Below are 18,418 nucleotides of genomic sequence, written 5' to 3'. Positions count from 1 at the left end.
AAAACCATTGAGATTGTAACCAAAATATCCTAAATCAGTTTTGTAAATCGAAAGTGTACTTGTAACAACATTAACAATGAGACGAAGCAAATTAAAATCTACTCGAAGAAATCATATCGTGCAGCAATTCAGTCAAGTTGGATGAGATAACATAATATATTATATTTTGCTTTTACTCAGCAATTCAGTACTTTGGCCACATGTGCCTGTCCTGTCCTGTCAAATCATTCTGTGTCAACTTGTTGAATAGATTAAGTTTGAAACAAAACAGCATATCGGCCTAAACCGCTGGTGGGGAAATGGTTTCAAGAATGGGCTCAGTGCATGTCTAACCCCAACTAGACACTGCAACTTGAGGTGCATATCTATATTCATCGCCCACGCTTTTTCTTGTGTGCTCAATTGATGCATATTTTAATTATTTTCTGTCAGTGTGAGTAAAAAGCCCTTAAACTCATCTTTTGGTTTTCTCCACGTTTTCAAAGTTTGGTCTATATAATATCAATAGCCAAATGTATCCACAACACACTCACTCTCGTAAAAAAGAAAAGACAAGTAGAGAGAGATAATAGTTAAGTGAAATCGAATGGCAGAAAGTAGAAGAGAGAAGCTTAATGAAGCCGCCATTGAAGGAAACGTAGCAATCTTGTTAGAGTTGCTCCAACAAGATCCACTCTTATTAAACAGACTCAATTACCTCAACGACTTTAACGAGACTCCACTGCACGTGGCTTCTCTTCTTGGTCACCTCACATTTGTTCATGAGCTTCTCAAGCGAAGCCCTCGGCTCGCCAAGGAGTTGGATTCTCGCGGTTGTTCCGCCCTCCATTTCGCCGCTGCCGAGGGCTTTTTAGATATTGTCAAGATTTTGGTGCGAGTTGATCCTGATATGTGTTCTATATGCAACCAAGATGGCATGAACCCTATTCATCACGCCGCCATGAGAGGCCGGGTTGATGTCTTGGCTGAGCTCGTACGAGTCAGACCCCTAGCCGCTCGAACTGCCGTGGACGGCGGTGGAACGGTGTTGCATTTGTGTGTTAAGTATAATCAGCTTGAAGCTATGAAGATGTTGATTGAAACCATTGGAGTGAAAGGCAGAGACGATGGGTTCATTAATAGTCAAGATGATTATGGATTCACTATCCTTCATTTAGCAGTCTCCAACAAACAACTTCAGGTAATTATTATTTTTAATATATTTCAATGCATGCGACTCGTACATACAAAATATATCAAAATTTAAGATATTTCTTATAATTGCAGACCGTGAAGTATTTAATCAACAACAATACAAAAATCCAAGTAAATGCAAAAACCTCAAATGGGTTAACAGCTCTTGACATCCTATCTCAAAGCCATAGAGATTTAAAGGACATGGACATTGCAGAGACTCTCACAGACGCCAAAGCCATCCGAACCACAAACAAAAAACTGCTGTCAGTATCGCCGTCTTCTAATTGTGTCGAGAAAAACAAAAGGACAGGGCTTAGATGGGCCTTTTCAGCTTTATTCCACGGTGGCGATTGGTGGTTTGCGAACGAAAGAAGCGAGTGGCTAATGAAGCAAGAATCACTAATGGTCGTAGCATCTCTAATTGCAACAATGGCTTTTCAAGCCGGTATGAATCCTCCTGGTGGCGTTTTGGATGATGATTCATCGGCAGCCGGAACATCTGTAATGGCGACAAAAGACGAAGTAACATACCGGAAGTATCTTGTGGCTAACACAATTGGGTTCATGACTTCGTTCATTGCAATTGTGATGATTCTTATTGGGTTGCCTAAGAAACGTATTTGCATGAGGATTCTGATTATGACAATGTGTGCTGCTGTGTGTTCCATGGCTTTCACTTATGGTTATTCCATAAGGTTTTTCACTCCATTATTATCACCCGGTAATATTTCTCCTGCACCCTCTCCACATCCTGTTCAAGCTGGTTCCGCTATCGATGCTCATAAACCGAAGTCTGTCATCTCTTGGATTTCGGTGCTTGTTGCTATAGTGGTGACTTCTTCCATGGGGGTTTTCTTGATCGGGAAGCTCCTTTACGTTCATTCTCGACAAAATAAATCTACTGAACACCCTGATCTGCCGCTATAATTATATATAGTAATTCACCTAATATCAGCTAGGAGTCAAGTATTACTCATTTTTATAAGTTGATACACATTCTGATTCGAAAATCAGCCGGATAAAAAATAATATAGTCCTCTTTACGATGTTTTCATTTTTTGTTTATCCATCAATTCAATTCACAATAAGAATAAAACATAATTACTATATATATCTATATATATGAGAAATAGCATTTTTTTCTAACTCATTACTTATTGTAATTTAACTTTGTGCTAAGAGAACTCTTCTTGATGTTTCATTTAGTGAAGTTGTAAATGTAGATAAAGCCTTAGCTTGTTGGGAAAAAACCTTAGGAGGTAAAGGCCAAAAATAACTTAGTTTGTGATTTCTTCAATTTTAGAAATGATCTTTTCGATCAATGTTCAGTTTAGTCAATACTTCTAGTTTATTTTGTTGTTTTAAAAAAAAACATTTTGTTAATTAGCCTTTTTACTATAACATTATTATGATTATCAAATCAAACAAAAAAAAAATCACTTTGAATACTAAATTTAAACATTATTTAAAATAGATGTAGTAAATTAAAACTACTCATCTCTCCTCTCTACACATATTTTATTTTTCAAGTAAATTATAATTTTAAAAAGTAATTTTTAATTAACATTATTTTGTGTGTGGTAGTGAGATCGAGGACACAAGAAATAAGTGTATTCTTAATGTATCCAAATTTTATTTTTAAGAGTATTTGAAAAACACTAAATGCATATACTTAACATCCCACCAAATGTATACTATATGAGATTTAAAAAGGAAAAAAAAATTGTCCGAGTTTTTTAGGGTACGTTTTGTTCGGTCTATGAGATTTTAAGAAAAGGTTTAAAATAATATTTATATAATCTTTTTAATTTTTTAATTCAAAATTTCATTTAGTTATACAATTTATAGAATAAAAATATTATAAAAATTAAAAATATATTTAAAATTACAAATTTATATTGAAAAAAAGGAAATTGTCAAATATTTACCCTCCATATCAAAATCAATTGTAGTGAGTTTCAAAAGTATGTTTAAAGATATATAATTAAAAATTATATATACTTTAGAAATTTTCATAATCATGTAACGGGAATATTGTAAGGGAAAAACTATTGAAAATATTAAATATAGCAAAGTTTTAGATTTTATCGATAATATTTATATCAGTATCTATCAATATACTAATAGACACAAATAAAATATATTAGTGTGTATTAATTATAGATCTAAGATTTTGTTATATTCTATAAATATTTTAATTCATTTTGTTATATTTGAGAATTCACTTTTATGTAGTCAAAAATAATATTTTAAACATAGTTTTGTAATTCAAATTTTAATATAATTAATAAAAAAAAATAGATGAAGATTCATCAGAAATAGTAAAATGGAAAAAATATTTAAACTCCATAAAAAAATCTAAGTGTAATAGTTTTTTTTATTATTATTTTTTTGTCTTTTAGTAGTTTTTGCTGTGAAGTATAAATATTTTATTTTTTTATACATGGATTTTTAAATAATTACGACTAAAAAGGTAGACTAAATGCATATATTCTAGAAAATTTGAAGACTACAAAAATGTATGTTATAGAAAGTACCAAACACACCTATTCCTCAAAGGAAAATATATTTTTTCAGGAAAAACAATCTATTTTTTAGTGTGTGTGTGTGTTGGTGTATGAGAGTATGATTTATAGAGATATATCTTTATCTCTGTATATCTCTTCTCTTCCCTATGTTCTCTACTATATCAAAAGTGTGTGAAAGGGAGAATTTTTCGCTTCTCATATTGCCCTTCTTTCTTAAGGGAATGCCTATTTTATCCTCTTCCTCTCACCCTTTCGTGATTTTTACGATGACGTTTGATTACTTCTTTTATAATTTTGCTATGTCATTGCAAAGAATCAATCAGGTTTGTATATTTTCTTGTAAAACAGTAAATTTAGTTTTGTTTAATTTTCCCTCTTCTAGGGGAGACGAGTGAGAGAAATTACAAAAAAGTCCTCTCGTTTATTCTCAAATTTCTCAAATAGAAACTCTCTGCTATCACCTCTTCTGCCAAGACTTCTCTGAGGTTTAATCTTCAACGTAATTGCTGGGGTTTGGTTCTTCTTAGCTTCCTCAACCCTACTTGATCATCGTATGGTTGATGATCACTTTGATGATCTTTGTCTTGTGAAATTACACCAATATTATTATTGATTAATCCTTAAGCTTAATTAATTTGGCATGCACTAGGTTAATTACAATAACACACATTAATTAATAGATGTTGTTAAGGACATATATATTTGTGGACGATGTTGCTTCTCTATTTATTTGTGGATGCTCTATGGATTCTCTAACTAGTCTATGGACGTGGAGGAAAAAAAAAATATCCAAAAGTAATAATAAAAAATAATTCTCCAATGTGAACTATTTTTCTATTATTAATTATTATTGTGGTTGCGGTCGATCTCTAGTCAAGGAAAGATCATAGATATAAAAGTCAAATTCGACTATATTGCAGATTTTTTAAAATGTTGTTATCTACTCAATAGGAGAGCAAGTATTTTAATTATAAGAGTACAAGTTCATATAAATATAATTTAAGATCAATCAATATATAATATTTAAATTATACAATATTATGGCCAAACTTTCTAAAATGTTGTTTTTTCTCTTTTGTCTAATACAACTGTTGAATTTTAAGCATTTATATACTGTATGGGTTTTTTAGATACCAATCAATTGGAAGTTATATATCTATTAAACATTCTAATTCTAATTAATTAAGAGATTTGTTAGAGTAAGAAATAGGTAGTAAACTTATACTAGCTAGCTTGAATGTAATTTAAAATAATATTATTATTATAATATGTGCCAGTTCTCAAATACTTATAATTTAAATAATCGAATAGTTATGATATGAAAGTGTATTGTCAAATATAAAAAAAAATGAATCAAAATATGATAAAATTTTATAAATATTTTCAACGACTTTATCATTTACAATCATTTTTTCAAAATAAACCTCAAAATGTGTAAATTCTGATACAATACGAGGTGCCTCATTATCCCTTCGTAAATACGTTCTCGTGATTATGTTGATATTTTGAATCTGGTTATTATATATATTTCAATTATACCACTCTACGATGTCACAACATTGCTTTTTTTATGAACCTTCTAAAATTTACATAATTAGAACATAAATTCTTCAAAATTTTGAAAGGAAATCTCCGCTTAAAAAAAAAATTGAAACTATTCACAGAATATAAAAGAAAAACCTTAAAATACGTAAATTGAATTTGATAAATTCAACGGTTTCCTAATTATTGCAATATTATTTGAGCTTCGAGCAGACGTCTTTCTTCTGTATGTAGATTACAATGGCGATTACGACAGCACCAACGGCAAGAACAGTGAGGAGCGCAGTTTTGACCTCGTCTATCATGGACGACGGCGTCAAAGCAGTTACCGACGACCCATAAGCGAAACCCAATGCGGTGATTATAAAGCCCAAAGAACAGTAGATAAAGTTTCTGGAATCGGAGAGTTTGTTGTAAGGCAACTCATTCATCAGGGTCATAAGTTGCGCTGCTGATAATACCATCGCTGTTGATACACCCACGATGAAAACCAAAAACTGAGATGGGTTTTTCGAGGCCATTATCGATTTTCCTGCTTCAGACCTTCAACCCCAAACATTCATACAATTCCCTCAAAACCTTATATAATTATTTAGTTTTGGAAAATAGTTGATTAGATACTTCCATTATAGATTTGGGGTGAAATTTTAAATTTTAATTATTCAAGATTAGTTTATTAACTAAACAATGCATTTAAATCCAAAGTATTAGTATATATGTATAGGACTTTTCCATAAAATACAAAAAATCTACTATTTACATTCTACATAAACAAAATCACTAAAAACGAAATCTATTATACGTTATTTTATTAAGGGTAAATATTGTTATAGGTAAAAGAAATATTCTTTACAATTTTCCTATATTATATAGCTACATTTTAAAAAATTATAAATATAACAAAAAAGAAATTTATAAACCATATTTGCAAATAGACCATAAAAATGTGTCCATAGTAGAAATTTATCATTGATAGACAATGTTACGTGTTAATATGATATGATCACATATTTACTTAATTGATTTTAATAGGTATAATTAGATGATTTGTGGTCAAAAGCTTGATTATTGCTTAGCTATAAATTGTTTTCAAATCTCTTATATTATTGAATTAGTAAAAGAAATATGTGTGGTGTGGATCTAATTAAGGTTTGAGCTGTCAAGAGTTTAGAGAGTAATCATACACTTTTTTCTTTTCTTTTTTTTTTTTCTATTGAAACTTTTAGTCAAACTTCAAAAACATATAAAATTGAATTCTATATCTAATAAGTTAAAAGATCGATCTAACTTCAGATAGATCTGTATATTTTAAAAAATGAAAAGTAGATCACAGTCGTAAATTTTACACAAAATTGAAATTATAAGAACCTATCATATTAGACACATGGTTGAGAAGTTAATAAGTACCTATCAAACAATTTTTTAAGTTTAGGAAACAAAATCTAATTTGTTTACGAAGAATTAAAATAGACCCAAATCTAAATATTTCAAAAATTAAATTTATAATTATTCTTGAAACTAATTTTAAAAAATCAAATGATTAATTATCGAAAAGGCTTTTGTAACCTTTTGAAGTTAGAGAAATTGAATGTTGGAAACGTTTTTAAAATTTAATAATTAAGTGCTAAAACGTCCTAGTTTTTAAAAATTATTTTTTTATTAATTAAATTGTTAAAAATATCTTGATCGGAATAGTTACTATAGTTTATCTTAAATAGGCGAAAATATTTCGTGATATTTGTAAATATTTGAGTTCGACTTACTATATATTTTGAAAACAATTTTTTTTTTGTTAGTATATTCTTAGACATCCAGGTCGAAACCATTCATTTCAATAAATATTTAAAATAGTTCATATAGCCGTTGATGTTAAGTCGCTTATTATCGTTTTAAAAGAAATGTCTTGATTTTTTGTTTATAAATTTTGAGAATCTCATTTTGAATATAAAAAGAATTTTGTGATCCAACCAACTTCAATAAAAAAAGGCTTCCAAATAGTAAAGGTAAGATTTATTGAAAACATGAAGAACTAAAATTAAACAAAACTTTAAGGATAATGAATATAGGGAGTCAAAAATGATATGTTAACTATGGTCGTTTCAAGTATACAGACCCGTCTTGCCAAACGCCACCGGGAGGGTTTGTTCCGGCTTGGAAAGAAATGGTTCCGATGAATGTTATGATTACCATCAGAAGCTCTATATCTGTCTTCTGCCATGATTTCTCTGATGAGGTTTGATTTTCAGCTGCTATGGTAGTTTCTTCATCTTCTTCAACCCTACTTGCCATGGCTGATCAATCTGATGATTTTTCTTTTCTCTTTTTTTTTTTTTTTTCTTTTTTCTTTTTTCTTTTTTTTGTGAAAGATCAATTGTAATGTCCTTTAAACTTTGACAATGGGCTACAACAAGACACATTAAATTAATAGATGTTGTGAAGGACATTTGTGGATGCTAAGGATTCACCGGTCAAGGAAAGATGTGGAAGGATTTTAAAAGGCAGAAAAAATATCTCTTCAGTTGTTAATTATTTTGTTGATTTTGTATTATTTTGGTTGAGTTTTCATTTTATTGAATTAGGATTTTATGGGTTTTGTTGCCTTTTTATATTCTTGTTAATTCCATTGATTTTATTATTAAATGTATACCAAAAAAAAAAATCCTTCCGACAAACATATATAAACACGTTTATACACTTTAGAAAGTAATTTTTAAGACTTTCTAGTAATTTGTAATTGGCATATATTACCTCTTAAAATTAGAGATTAGAAAAAATTAGACGAAACTATGAATTTATAATCCCTCAAGGTTTGAATTTAAGAATTTAAAAGTAAAATTGTTTCTACAAGCCAATATAAATCCTTCCAATGTACTTAACTTTAAAGTTTTTATGATTGGTCAGAAAAAATGCACCTTATTGATATATAACATAGCTTTCAATTCTTTTAAGGTTTTTCGTAAAAAATATTTTTCATGTGCTTAGATCTTTGATATAATCTCAATTTATTCATATCTTCTTACTCAATTTGAATCATTACCGAATATAACCACTAGATGCAACAATTTTTCGATGACGTGGAGCTTGTAAACGAAGAATTTATATTCACTAACAAACGGATAATAATGCGAGATAAATCACAAAATCATAACAATGAACTTACTCTACTCCATTGTGGTTGCACTTTCCTTCTTGTTTTTCATCTTAAGGTTTTAAATAGTCTAATTCAAACCAAATAGGCTTCACCTATTCTTGATTAAACGATATTCATGTAAAATTGAGGTTGAAGAATTTAATAATTAGTAGCTTTCTTTTTCAATGGAGTGCAATGATAGTACCCATCTAAACGATTTGTACCTTGCAAATTTGGATTCTCCAACAAATATCTATGATTTTTCGATTCAATAATGAGGTATTGGTGAATTTTAATTCTCTTCAATGATGAACTTAATTAGGTGACATGAAGACAATAATAATAATCCGTGAAGTGGCAGAAATTTAAAGAGAGAAAAAATGTGTGAAGAAAGTTTCCTTAATTTTTGTTTGGCTGTTGCTATCTTCCTCGGCCCAACTTGACATACTGATCAATCTATGGGTATTTGGATACTAAATAAACAGTGTAAATTAAACAAATAGTCAAGAACGATGCGTAAATTTTGAGACATTTTTGAAATATTCCTAAATATCTATGAAATATATTTACAAAACAAAGCAACGATTTTTAAGATGTTGAATATTTATAATTAGAAACATCCAAAGATTTCAAGTATTGTGAGTCTGTAAAATGATTTTAAGTTACAACTAAGGGTGAGAAACTGAGAATGGTAGGCCGAAAAACCAAGATAGCTATCGAAGTCGGTCGGTATTTGTTTGAAAAAATCCAAAATTTGGAATTTTCAAACAATATTTCAAGGAATTAAATCGACAAACCGACTTTTATTCCTCAATCGTCAATATCACTTCAAACATTTACTAAACCGACCTAAGTAGTATGGTCGAAAAATCAACTCTGACCAACCAATAACCATCCCTAGTTACAACCATGCTTAATGCAATGAGAAAAATGAGGAATGCTCGAAACAAATCCTCACGTTTGGATATTTAAAATGTTGGGGAGTGGTTAGAGTTTTCGTTTTTCTATTATGACTATAACAAATTATATGTCTATAGACGCTAAAGCAGAAAACTAGTCTATCCAGTCATTATAACTGAGATGAGAGATAAAATGAGAGCAACTGACCTTCAAAGAATAATGAACCCGCACGAACGTACCAAACCTCCCGTTGTTGCACCTGTAACCCGAGCAGCACGTAGAATAATGATATCCTGACAAATATAAACTTTTCAACAAGAACACGTTATAACACATTACAAAAGACATAGTTTTCATACAAATACACAAACAGAAAGGAGTTTGTCCACAAATGACATAGAATATAAATTTCCAACCTAATCATAGTCCTAATTTAAAGTTTAAACTAACCCTAATACACAATTAGTCTACGCTGAGATCCTAAGGGGAACAATCTTTGAATTCCTTTTCTTCTTTTTTTTTTTTTATCCCCTTTTTTTGTTTAACTTTGGTTTGGGAAGGGAGCGGAAATTGTTACTAGTAAATACCACACTTGCTCTATGTAAACCGCATCAGGGTCGGATTCTCTTGTTGCTGCAAGAAGGACATTTGTACTGCTTAATGTGCTCGGCTCTTGCCGGAGTGATCTTCACACATTTCCCATGAAACCATTTCTCACATATGTCACAGCAAATCCAGAACTCGTCTGATGCATAATTCTCTCCACAAGCTCCGCAAAGTGTTTCTCCGTGTTCTTCCTCGTCTTCCTCTTCCAAGCCTTCCTCTTCCTCGTCCTTCGATTGAACAGCTTTTGTATTTTTTATTTGGGGTTCGGAACTCCGCTGTATATTGCAAATATATGTGCCAAATAATATGCTTAATAAGTTGTCTCCAACATGGATCAAATCAAATATTAAGCAAAGCGAACTAGTAATCAAATAATACTCGAGTTTAGTATGCTGCAAATTGGTTTCCTACAGGCTCCTCAGCCAAACCATTAGAGAAATTAAAAATCACTAGTTTTGTGTCTATAACTATTTTAAGCCGAATTGGCTAAAAATTAAGAAAAAGGAGAAAGCTGGATAAAAAAAATTCTTTCAAACCTTTGAATTTGATTTAGATTTATTACTGCTATGATTTGAAACTGATGATTTATCCTTAACTTGTTTTTTGGCTGTCCCTGTCACTACTTCAAATATTGTTGGAAGATCGTTTATCATATTAAATAGACGCTTCCTGCAACAAAAGCAACAGAAACTTTAATTCCCAGTCATGGAACCTTCATCAAGAAACCAAACTATCAATGAGATAAAAATGAGAGAATACAAGAAAATCAAGAGAAGACCCAAACCCAAGACCAACGAAAACACCGCCCAAAAAGGAGCCAAACTAAAATAAATAGATTCAGTCACGATCCATGTTCTAAAGAAGAAACATAAACTACGCAATATATGTATGTGTTCATTCTCCTACATTCAGTATTCAATCTGAAACAAAGCAAAGAAAGCAATTCATAGATTCTCGCTCACAAAATTGAAACAAGAAGTAAATTCATCATCCTCCTGAAAGTTATAGTCACGTTTATATGCATTTAAGAGAGGTTATTGTATCTGTCCTAAAAATAAATAAAAGGAGAAAACTATAGCTATTGCTGTTAGTATATTAAAATGAGTTACTACTACAAGCCTACACCCCTCTATGCTATCAAATAATACAATTCAAGAATAAAACATAAAGCCTGAAGGACGACAGATGCCCAGAATATGCAGTACACTAACATGGTAATCTCTTCTTATCTTAGTCGAAACAGAAACTTACAAACTTTTCGTTCCGGGAAAATGCACCCAGCAATGGGATATAAACCGATGAAAAACCAAACCTTTTTCCATTCATATCCAAGTGTCCAAAGTGGCTTACATTCACCTCGGCTATTCTTTATGAGACAACCACCTAACTCTAATAGATTTGCTAGTCAAATACATCCTAGGTAGGTGCCCATTATAATTTAAACTAAAATTCCTCAAAGTTTGTTACTCACTGACCCCAATGACCAAGGCCAAATAGCAGTTGGTTAGAATCAAGCTTACTTTGAGATAAATGAAAGATTAGAAAAGGAAAAACAAACTAGCCATAAAAAAAAGTGGTTTAACGAAGTAAAAAAAATTTAACACTGACACCCAAATAGAAGCATTAAATCTATCAAGGGATAGTTTAAATATCTCTGGAAGCAAACTTTATATTGTGGGAGATCAAAATTTCCAGAAACATAAATCTCACAAAGAAAAAAGGGCAGAAACATGGAAATAGAATCAGTATCCCATTCCAAAGAAAATTGCAACTCCTTTAGAAAACCCAGCATATATATAAAAAAGTGAGCCCATGAAGCCACAGCATCAATAGACACAGTGAACATCGTTTTCTATAAAATAAGGCCACATGCATGGCAAGCGCATGCTTAGTAAACTTTACAAGTTACAAAATGTAGGTTAAAAGACAGTCCCTAAACTATCATGTTTGTGTCTAATAAGTCCCTAAACTTTAAAAAGTGTCTAATAGGTCCTGAGCTTCCAATTTTTAGTCTAAAAACTTCTTGAACTTTCAAAGTATCTAATAAATCTTTGAAGTTTTGATTTTCCGTTTAATTGTTCACTAACATATTTAACACTTTGAAATCAATAGATTAATTATATTTACAATGGGATCTCGTATATGATAGGGCCCACAACTATCAAGTTCCAACTGAGTCTTAGAAGTTCATAAATTTTTTAAAATTTTCAAATATGTTAAGGACCTACAAATACAAAAATGAAAGTTCAGGAAATTATGAGACATGAGTAAAATTTCATGGACTTAAGATACTTTACACAAACCTGAAAAATTAAGGGACCAAGCGTGTAGTTTAACCCAAAACATATTGGAAAATCTCGTATAGCTAATAAGCATGCTTTAGTTTAGGGTATTTTCATTTAGAAGATAATATAGAAACGATGGATTATCATTTTAAAAAAAAAATCATTAAATATACAATGCAGGAAGATTTATTGTGGTTATTGTATATCTAACGATGCGTGCCTTATCAAAAAAAAGATCAAGAATCCACAAAACATGCTTCCAAATGACTCAACGTTGAATATGAATAAGAAATTAAAACTGGCCATCTTTACGTTCTTAAATGTTTTAACGCATGGTTTTGGCCACAGCAAAAATGTGTTACTTTTCTCCCACATCTGTTTTCATGGTTGATTAGTCTTCAAACAAGAACAAAAAAGTTCCTTGACACTTAAAATGTCATGCTCAAAAGTTGTCCCAAATCTGTTCATCCAATATGTTCAACAGGTGTTGTGTTTCATGAGTTAGGCAAGTAGCCAACGCATGTCCAATATATTCAAGAAGTGTCAAAAACACATATTGCACGTTCACAATATCCAAACTAAAGTGTTTGTGTGTCCTTGTATAAAATATATGGTATGAGAAAATAATAAGTGTACAGGTTGTAACAAAATCTTAATAGAAAGTGATTAGCTATAAAAAATTGAACCAAAACAATAACCAAAATATAGCCCACCACAAAAAACCCCCATTATAATATATTAGATACTAGAAGGCATAGACAAAAAGATCACCAATAATGTGAAATGTGAAAGTGTTGAACGAAATACTTAGCTAAGAACTGCTTGAAGAAAATTAAACTAGAGAGAGAGAGTTGAAAATCATACCCAAGCCTTCACTACAGCCAACAAACAGCGCAAATGATACCATGTGAATCATTAATATAAAATAAAGAAGACTAGATGAGAACACATACCTATCTGTCTTATCAAACCCAAACCTAGCTCCAAAATAAAATGCCACAGAGAGCAACCAAACATCACTATGAACCGCAACCAATGATAGCCAGTCCTTTTCTTGCATCCCGTCTCTAGCAAAATTTATGCCAAGTGCAGGTTCTGGGAGCTCTGGAGGCACCTCTTCCGCAGGTAAATTGACTTCCCATTGCTCACTCGGAAATCCATAAAGGCAAAGATTTTCTTTCTCTGTAAATGTGGAGTTCAAGAAAATTTAGGTTATAATACATACATGACTTCCTCTGGAAATAGGCAGAACAAGCAAGAAATCTATTAAAAGTAGTAAGTAATACAACATGCTTAGTTCTATCTCAACTGTAATATATGCATCAAAATGTTATTTACACGCTAACATTTGAATATCAAAACAGAAAACCCGCACTCATTTCAAAATTACATCACGAGATTAGCATTAAACCCATTGCTGACCAGCTTATAAAGATTCCATTGAATCAAACCTTTGCGTTTCCATATAAAACATATGTTCTAATTTAAGTTATAAAGTGCATCAAACACTTCATAAATCATACACATGCACAGCCTTGTGAGAAACTAAAAAGGAAAAACAAAACCACGAAGAGAACTGTCAAACTAGCTAAGGAAAAATAAGCAGCAGAAAACTGTTAACTAAAACAAACATCAAAATCGATCAATATCAATAGCTCTTTAAGCAGACAGTGGTCAAAACTATGTTCCTATTAAAAACTTCGCATCTCTCACAGTCTCGAACTAAATGCAAACTAAATCCAAAAACCGCAAAGAAAACAGCAAGAAATCAAACCAGGATCACATTGCTGGTAGAACTCTTCAACATCTGCAACCAAAAAAGGCAAAACAAGTAAAAATCAAGCGAAATTAACAGAAAAGAAATAAAAATTATCAAAACACGAAGAGTAATGAAATTGAGAGGAAGAAAAACCAAAAGTACGAAAAGCGCGAAACAATTTAGAAAAGAGAATGAAGTGAAATTATCACCAGTGGTCAGAGCTTTGATTAAACCAGCTCTACGGCCCTTGAAATCCCTGAACACCTCTTCCACGGTACGTGGATTGTACGGAGCACCGCCGTCCATAGCGAAAAAAGCTCACAAGTTGAAAGTAGAAGTTAGAAGAAGCAGAAGTGGAATAGAGAGTGAGGATGAGGAGAAGAATTGAGAGAGAGAAGAATGAACTACAGATCGAGAAGCATGGGGAGAGGAGGGGGGTGGGGGGAGGGAAAGCAAAAGGAGGGAAAAGAAGAGAAAAAAACAGCCAAATATTTGACCTCTGACTCTGAGGGAGGACAGTGTGGGGAGGGAGAAAGGAAGAAGAGAAGAGAGAGAATGGGAAATGAATGAAGGCCGGATTTGAATCGGAGGAGAGAGGTGAAATTAAATTGAATTGGATAAAAAGGGGAAAAGTCCGGAACGAGAGGAATTTTGGGCCGAGGGAGGACGAGAGGAAGAAAAAAAAAGAAAAGAAAAGAATTGGGAAATGAGCCCTAAAAATGGAGGAGGAGGCGATACTACTAAACTCTGATTGGACTTCGGGGATTAGACGGAGGTCCCAGAAATTTAATCTCAAAAAGATTAATTTCTTCTTTTGTGGGTTCTTGCTGTGGCTGACGTGTCATGTGGGTCCCACCAGTCTTGCGTTTTCTTTTTTCCTTTTCTTTTTTCTTTACTCATTGGGGCTATTAGTCGACGTGGCCCTAATCTGACTCCTTGTTCTCTCCTTAAAATCGTGGTCGCTGCTATGTGTTTTATCGTTCTTCGCTTTTCACCTCCGAATAATTCTATTCCTCATTGTTTTCTTGCTGAGAAATTTTAGAATGCCAAATAATTAAGTAAATTCAACTAATTTATAATATTTTCTTGTATTTGAAAATAGTTTAAAAAGTTTTTAAAAAATTGGATTTTTGAAACAAGTTAAAAACTTTGGGGTCGTTTGGAATAAAGGTTGGGTTATAGAGAATTATTGTTATTATAAATCTAGTTTTATCCTAACAAGTGTTTGTATTTGGAAGAATAGTTTAAAATTGTAGTTTTATAAGAAAGTCGAAGAGATAAGATTATTGAGAGTTGAAAAAGATTTCAGATGAATAAGAGAAGGAAACAAGGGTTACAATTCTTCCTAATAGTGATAACTCTTATATCAAACAACCTCTTATTATGAATTAACAAAAAACTTATAACTCGAATGCAAACTATCAAAGTTAATGCACCAAAAATATTTTTAAATTTATCCTTAATATAATAAAAAACAGTTACAACTAAATAACTTGGGGCTTACGATAGTAATTTCATGTTCTTAAACAAACGAGCCTTAGTTTTTCAAATTATATGAAAATCACATGCATGAATGCAGATTCAAACGCAAATAAATAGTAATGTGCTAAATTATACATAATCAAAATTTTAGTTTCGACTAACTATACTTTTCGCTCAACAAAAGCTAAAAGCCATAACCTAAAATGACCACAAAACACAAAAGAACTCAAGTGAAAATGTACAAAAAAGTGAGGGGAAGAAAACTCAAATCCTGATTCGTGCACAAAAATCAGCAAGTTCTTTTTGAACCCTTTCGATCTCGGCTTCGGCTCGAACTCTCGTATCTCCGTAGCTTGAATTCATGGTGGCTCTCAGTGCTGCTATTCGCCTCTCATAACTACGTATCTATGTCGTTCAAAATGAGTCGTTGGTCATAGATGTGTGTGTGAAAATAAGAGCAGAAATTAATAAACAAAACCACACAAACACCTTTCTGTAAGGCCACCGGCTAAGACCGCTCCGACGGCATATTTTCTTCAATACTGTATTACACACATTCAGTTTTTTTGAAGCTTCTGATATTGGTAGATGAAGATATTCCCACACGTCATTCACCGTCATTCTTCCCGTCCTTTGTCGCTGCAGACAAATTACATTTAATCATTAATGAATCACCAACTTGCAATTCTTTATATTTGAATATTATGTCTAAAGAATCGTTAGTTTTCAATTTTGTACGAAACTTAAAGTAAAAAGAAAATAGTAAAATATTCTACAGTGAGAGAAATTATAAAAAGAAACCTGTGCAGCAAGGGAGGGTCGTCTTGGAGGCTGCTCCTCCGGTTGCTCCGGCGGCTCATTTTGGCAGTCTGGAGTGGTTTGTTCCATTTCTTCATCTTCTTCAAAAACAATAAACGGAGGAAGGTGTGATAAATGAAATTGAAGATTATAATTAATTAAAATTTGGAAGGAAAAAAAGAAAATTACGAACCAGAATTGTCAGGAGAGAGTTGAAAGAAACCATCAGTATTGAGATTTTCAAACCAATCAATTCCAACACAAAGGGCATCGTAGAAATTGGACATTGGATCTGGAATCATATTGTAATCTTCCAATATTTGCTTCAGACAATACTGTAGTAGAAATTGCTTTATCTCCTCACAGCTTTTCTCGCAAAAACTAATCAACGTTCATTTCAACAACCCTTTAGTTAATTTAATTAATTCTAGTATCATAATCAAGATTAAATAAATAAAACAACACTTTGGTTTAAATTTAATTCTCTTACTCGAACATTTGATACTGAGGACTTATATTATCCACATTAACAATGGGTTTATGCTCCAATATTGCATGGCTAATCATCCCTAGCCTACCATGAATCTCTAGTTTTCTGCTGTTCACTCCTGCCAACATTTAGATTAAAAAAAACGATTTTAGGTCGTAAAATTAAAATTTCTAGAGTATTAAAGAAAAAAATGAAACTAAGCTTATAAGATTTGGCAGAATAAAACCTAAAAAATTAACCCTAAATTTTCATTAAGTTTTGTTCAATAGCAATTTAGGCCACAATCATTTGGTTTATGTTTTAAAAATTAACCCTAAAAAAACTATTTCAACTTGTTAAACTTTGACTATGAATTCAAGTAATTCTTTAATGAAGTTCCAATGGAAGAAATAAGGAGAGAAACCAAACCCAAATTAAAAATAAAAATAAAAAATAAAAAATAAAAAAGTAAACAAAAAATATAATTTTTGCCAAACTAAACTCTTAGTTTCTAAAAATTCGGGTTAAATACACATAATTTTCACTTTTTTCTTCGTAATTAAGCAAGGTTATAAAAAGAAAATTACTAATGAATATATATCTACACTATATACAAAAGTTTCAACAAAGAAAAATAATTTTCGGACTATTCTACCTAGAAATACCAAATTTCACAAAATTATGAATGTGAAAGGAAGAACATTTTCTTAAAATTTTATACATGGTTTCATCGAAAGAATGTTACCCTGATCTTCCAAAAATCAAGGTAACAAAGCACAATATCATACACACTATGTTGAAAACAAAATTGAAAGATAATTTGGATGAAAAATTAATGAAGAGGGAACAATACCATTAGTATGAAGAAATTCTCTAAGAACTTGGCAACAACTACATAGAAAAGGAAGAGGAGTGAGAGGCCAAATAGGAAGCAACTTAGATTCCACGTCACTTGGAATATTCATATAATTATCGTCCTGTTGATGATCTTCCTCTTCCCCACCAATATTGGACGGCCCCGCTTCAGAATCATACTGCCCGTCACCATAACTAAAACGCCTCAGTAATTCCACCATTCCCATGTTCCCAAACCCATGCCCCGCTGGCTGCTCCGCCGTCGATTGCAAATCCTCCAGCGTCGGGTTTTGGTCGTTCCCAAAGTTCAGGATGTTTGCGTTGATGGAACTCTCGTATGGATAATCCTGATCTTCTACTTCGTCGAACAACGCCGCCGCCATAGGATCCGCTGCCATGTGATCGGTTGGGGTCATTTGCGGCGGCCGGCGCTGTCGAGAGCGGCGCCTTGGAGATGAGAGCGGGAAGTTTTGTGATGCGAGGGAGTTTTGTTTTGGGATGAAATTTAATGGAAATGAAAGAAACGACGCGAGTGTGTGGCCTGTGGGTAGTTTATTTATTGTTACCGTTAAAAGAGTGCGTTGGCGGTTATATTATTTTTTAAATTTCTTGTCGATATTTGATCATTTTTTGTTTGGTGTTTGATTTTTTTTTTTTTTTTTCCTTTTATCATAATCAATTTTTATTTGACAATGTATCCTATATTATAAAACTTATCTATATTTTATAAATAGTAAAAGTAACCAATTTAAATGTAAGTAATTCTTTGATAGTTATCTAATAGTCGTATAATATATCTAATTATTTATTATATTTGTCATATTTGCAATATATAAAAAATCACGTGTTATGACTTTTTCTTTTAAATATAGTAAAATAAACTAAAAT

At 31.9% G+C, this 18,418-nt stretch overlaps 3 protein-coding genes across 6 annotated transcripts; 1 reads left to right on the top strand and 2 right to left on the bottom strand.

Annotated features, from left to right (window-relative positions):
* Positions 1-540: 540 nt before the first annotated feature.
* LOC103488577 (ankyrin repeat-containing protein ITN1-like) lies at positions 541-2,326 on the top strand. Its single transcript, XM_051082091.1, has 2 exons — positions 541-1,180; positions 1,267-2,326. Exons 1-2 carry the CDS (start codon positions 587-589, stop codon positions 2,101-2,103), a joined length of 1,431 nt encoding a protein of 476 aa, XP_050938048.1. The 5' UTR covers positions 541-586; the 3' UTR covers positions 2,104-2,326.
* Positions 2,327-5,372: 3,046 nt separating this feature from the next.
* On the bottom strand, positions 5,373-14,703 carry LOC103488515 (PHD finger protein ALFIN-LIKE 4). Of its 4 annotated transcripts, none has more exons than XR_007819443.1 (6): positions 14,136-14,634; positions 13,942-13,974; positions 13,121-13,349; positions 10,419-10,551; positions 7,360-10,157; positions 5,373-5,789 (listed from the first exon to the last, which is right to left on the bottom strand). XR_007819443.1 is itself a non-coding variant. In XM_051082089.1 (5 exons), the coding sequence occupies exons 1-5, from the start codon at positions 14,230-14,232 to the stop codon at positions 9,888-9,890; spliced, it is 762 nt and encodes a 253-aa protein (XP_050938046.1). In that variant the 5' UTR covers positions 14,233-14,703; the 3' UTR covers positions 5,373-9,887. The 4 variants fall into 4 exon arrangements, 2 of the variants coding, with proteins under 2 accessions (XP_050938046.1, XP_050938047.1); XR_007819444.1 differs by having other exon boundaries at positions 5,373-5,712; XM_051082089.1 differs by having other exon boundaries at positions 5,373-10,157; positions 14,136-14,703.
* A 903-nt stretch (positions 14,704-15,606) lies between these two features.
* Positions 15,607-18,021, bottom strand: LOC103488516 (protein RKD2). Its single transcript, XM_008447304.2, has 6 exons — positions 17,529-18,021; positions 16,697-16,814; positions 16,400-16,587; positions 16,210-16,307; positions 15,898-16,047; positions 15,607-15,813 (listed from the first exon to the last, which is right to left on the bottom strand). Exons 1-6 carry the CDS (start codon positions 17,944-17,946, stop codon positions 15,673-15,675), a joined length of 1,113 nt encoding a protein of 370 aa, XP_008445526.1. The 5' UTR covers positions 17,947-18,021; the 3' UTR covers positions 15,607-15,672.
* Positions 18,022-18,418: the final 397 nt, after the last annotated feature.

The sequence above is a fragment of the Cucumis melo genome, chromosome 3, assembly GCF_025177605.1.
Source record: "Cucumis melo cultivar AY chromosome 3, USDA_Cmelo_AY_1.0, whole genome shotgun sequence".
NCBI lineage: Eukaryota > Viridiplantae > Streptophyta > Magnoliopsida > Cucurbitales > Cucurbitaceae > Cucumis > Cucumis melo.
Note: the sequence above shows the minus strand (reverse complement) of the source record. Positions and strands in the feature narration are given on the sequence as shown.